At 43.1% G+C, this 4,155-nt stretch overlaps 1 protein-coding gene across 6 annotated transcripts in view; it reads left to right on the top strand.

The window, feature by feature from the left end:
* Positions 1-4,155, top strand: part of LOC107269540 (heterogeneous nuclear ribonucleoprotein 27C) — a 34,616-nt gene that overhangs the window by 9,217 nt on the left and 21,244 nt on the right. For 5 of the 6 annotated variants that reach the window (XM_015743493.2, XM_015743489.2, XM_015743494.2 and 2 more), the window contains one exon: positions 843-1,001. In XM_015743493.2, coding sequence (XP_015598979.1) covers positions 843-1,001 — 159 coding nt within the window. Of the gene's footprint in view, positions 1-842; positions 1,002-2,719; positions 4,152-4,155 lie in introns of those variants that run through there. The other variant, XM_015743492.2, reaches the window with a different exon arrangement.

Below are 4,155 nucleotides of genomic sequence, written 5' to 3'. Positions count from 1 at the left end.
ATGTCCGAAACGGTGAAGGTAATACGATTTTACTCTTGAGGACTTGGAGAACCAAAGACAAGGGAGATGGACGGAGAAATACGAGAAGGAAATAAAATAAAGAGAAATTCGGCTGGGGGATCGCGCGTGACGAGGGAGAAAGAGATTTAGAAAAAAAGAAAGTAACTGAGATGCGAGAAGGATCCCCCCCTTTGGGCGCAGGAGCAGTACCAGCCAGTACCCCCACTTCCGTTAAGCCAGTAGACGAGCCAGTGCTAGTGTATAATAATATGTGTCAGTAGACGTGTTGTTTCTCTTGATAGAATGAATGTCCGAAACGGTGAAGGTAATAGCGAGAGAGAGCGAGAGAGAGAGAGCGAGAGAGAGAGAGAGAGAGAGAGAGAGAGAAAATGGAAGAAATCGAGAGCGATGAATGGAGAAAGGAAGGAAGAGTCGCGAGTTAGTTGGTAGCGTAGGATAATAGTGCACTCCTCTTCCCATCCTTCGTCAATCCTTTCCTCTCCGTTGGCCGAATGAACGACGAAACAACATCGGGAATGCTGAACCCTTGGAATGCACATTTCATTCTTTAGTCTAAAGTTGTTTGGTCGTTGACGAAGCTTTAAGGCAAAATTATGTTTTTTTTTTAAATAAATTTTTTCGTTTGCTTGGTGTGTGCCTGCAATTCATTTTTTGATTTATACTCTTTCCCTTTCTCGGGAATTTTACTTTGGTTTCCTCTCGGCGACCCAAGGGGGAGTCGTGCAGCATCAGCTACGAGGGGTAACCAGAGTAAAACGAGAGGAAACGGGTGCCGGTACGGGTGCAGCTAATTGAGAAAGGGTGAATTTGGCCGGTTGCAGGTGACATGTATTCGAGGCAGACCACAGGCTCCGGAGCACCAGGCTCCAGCAGCAGCTCAGCAAAGACGCCGGACTACAGCGGGTACTCGGGATACGGAAGCTACGCGGACACGAGTTATCCTCCTCAGCGCTCGTACCAAGGCGGCGAGAGCAACCAAGGTGGGTATGCCGCCAGCGCCCCTAAACCCGGCCAGCAAGGCTTTGATTTCAAAGAGTGGCCCACCTCATGACCATTTTAATTGACCCGCGATGGAGAGATGCGCTGAACGGCCTGGCCTTGCTCGTGGGTTCTCACCTATTGCTCCACCTATTATTATACTTACCAACAACATCAACATCTACAGTTATTACTACTACTGCTACTATTACTACCTACTACTACCTATTATTACTACTGTTATACTACTATACTACTGCTCCTGCTGGTACTGCTATTTCTTTGTCATCATTTTCCTCAACTTCCTTCTATTCTCATTCTTCTTCGCCCTCTTCTTATCGATCCATCCTCTGTTACGCGTCGATTTCTCGATTTTTATACTCATTTGCTTTGCTGTCTTCGAACGACACTGTAAAAAGGATTAGCCGCGAAAATTGGGGACTCGCGGCTCATCTCGTAATTCCCTTTTTTTCTTTGGCTCAGGTAATTTTTCATAATTTTTCAAATAAGTGTCTCCAACGCTATATCGTTTGGACTTTCGTGGTAACCCTGGTTACCCTTTTTTAATAGACTTTTTTTTTTTTTTTTTGCTAAAAACAGTCTTTCACTATCACGTAAACGTATAAACGTAGTCTGTCTCCTTTCTGAGATAACACTTTTCGAGAATCACCACGTACAAGGAGGCGAGGGAGAAGAGAAGGGGGCGTGAGACTGAGAGTGAGGGAGGGGAGGAGAGGGATGAAGAAATAAGTCGCACGAGATGAAATTTGCCAAAAAAAAAAAGAAAATAGAAGATTAAGAAAACACGAAAGCAAAAGATATAGAAGTAGGAGAGCAGGTAGAAGTGGATAAAGGGGAGTTGAAGTATTGAGCGAGAATCCAGAGAAAATGACAAACACACAGACCCATGATGCAAGGGAGGTGAAACACACGCGGCGCTGGGAAACGGTAGGAGCTTTTTAAACGAGGCCCCTTTTAACTCTTGCGTTTAAGGATAAAGGACTTTGTCGATGAGAGTGAGAGGAATATAGTAAATTAATTAGAAAAAGAAAAAAAAATGGTATAAAGGAAAAAAAAAATAAATTGCACGCGAGACACGCGGTTACAGACTCACACGCGCACTCGGACACACACACACACATACACACACATCTTTTCAGTGTTTTTCACATAACGAAGGAAAAGGGAAAGAAATACATGATGAAACGACGCGATGCGGAAGCGTGAGCGAGCGTAAAGGCGTAGGAGGTTTCAATGAGAATGACGCGTATAAGAGACTCAAATTAAACGTCGGTCGAAACATAATAATATTAATATTAATAATAACAATAATAATAATTCTAATGATACGATAAATACGGTAATACGAATACTGGTTGGAGGAACGATTCGAGGAGGCGAAGCTGAGACGAAGCGGCGTAGGAATTTATTCCGTTTTATCAAAAGAAACGGAGTTGGGAAAGTTCTTAATTTCTTTTTTATTCTCTACTTTTCTCGCGCCGATTAAACTCCGGCGCGATTCTTCTTGTCGATCTTGTTACACGTGGCTCGTCTAGTTTCCTCTGAGAACGAAGGAATGCCGAATGCCGAATCGAAGGATTCTATATTAGGAATGATGTATAATAAAAGAAAAAAAATGATTGAAAAGTGGATGATTTGTATAGCTCGAGAGCCGAAAGCCGAGAGATGAAAGTTGAAAGATGAATTTTCCTGTATTTAGCGCAGGAGGCGAAGCACAGGACGGACGAGAGAGAGAGGGAGAGAGAGAAGCCCCATTGCCATCAGGAGCCTTACCGTGCACCTTATAATTAAAGGGCTAGTTGTTATTTAAAGAAGGCACGAATACAAACGAGCGAATTAAAGTAAAACGTTCGAATAAGAGAGGAGCTTAAGTATAGGAGAGATTCTAAAGTATTTGCGCGCGATAGTGGATCATTATAACGTGGAAGTGAAATGGGCGAAACCCTATACAGTTAGGCTAACGGTTAAATAGTTTGTTCTATTATTGTAATGTGCGTTCATTGACAGTTGGGAATGGGCATTGTAAGAATGGGCCCATTCCCTCGCAGACATTAATCATTTATTATTCTAGGCATTTTTTTTTGTGAATTGTACCATAAGAACTTGTTGGTTTTTCCCCGACCGTCGGACCGGCTTCCGGCCGGACACTTTATTGCGCCGGACATGTGTTGATCACCGGTACTACTTTTTTCTTTTTACCTTGGATTTAAATATTAGGTTAGGCACAGCGTTGCGATAGGAGGAGAGAAAGAGAGGAGAAGAGTGCGTGTGTCGACCAGTTTGAAAGGACTAGAGATATAACGAGGACAATTAATTAATTATCTTACTACTACGAATTATTATCTAATCTTATTGCTACTGTCTACTATCTAATTACTGTTTACTGATACTGAATACGGTCGCAGACTGCCGATCGTCCGAAACGCTTAAATTCTTTTAGACGGCTATAATTAAGAGACACGAATGCAACTTTGCAAGTTGACGAGGAGCATTGATATATTAAGTGACACACGGCATATTATGTATTTGCAATACGAACGACGAAAGAAGGTAGAGAGGAAGGAAGAGAAAAAAAAAGTAAATGGAAGGTGACGGAAGGCGATGGGGCAATCTCGATGCGCGAACCGTTTCAGAATCCGCGACGGGGTGTTTCTCGATCTGAAGAGTCTACCTGATTAAATATATGGCTTAATTATATATTTAACTCTAGAGGATTTACCATAGATCTAAATAAAGATATTTCTAGAGGGCGCTCTCGTACGCTCATGTTTATTACCGAGGCGAGTCCTTTTCGCGTTCGTCTGCCACGGGAGAGGCAAGGGAGAAAGTAGGAAGGGAAAGTGGAGAAAGGAGAGAGCAGCAGAACTCCTCCGAAAAGACATGAAAATCTTCGAGGATCACGTTGCGTTTTCATGAGCGCGACTGGTCGCTGGCTCTGTAGAAGCCTGCGGAGGGGGGACACGCGGCTCGCGACACATTCTGGGATCAACACGACATTACATAACATTATTTAATAAATAAATGATAAAATAATGGGGAATCGAGGGGGAGCTCAATCAAACCACCCTTTTTACACTTACGATACTTTAGAGACACACACACACAGAGAGAGAGAGAGAGAGAGAGAGAGAGAGA

This window comes from Cephus cinctus, unplaced genomic scaffold (assembly GCF_000341935.2).
Source record: "Cephus cinctus unplaced genomic scaffold, Ccin1 Ccin1_scaffold0670, whole genome shotgun sequence".
NCBI lineage: Eukaryota > Metazoa > Arthropoda > Insecta > Hymenoptera > Cephidae > Cephus > Cephus cinctus.
This window is presented reverse-complemented; position numbering and strand designations above follow the sequence as displayed.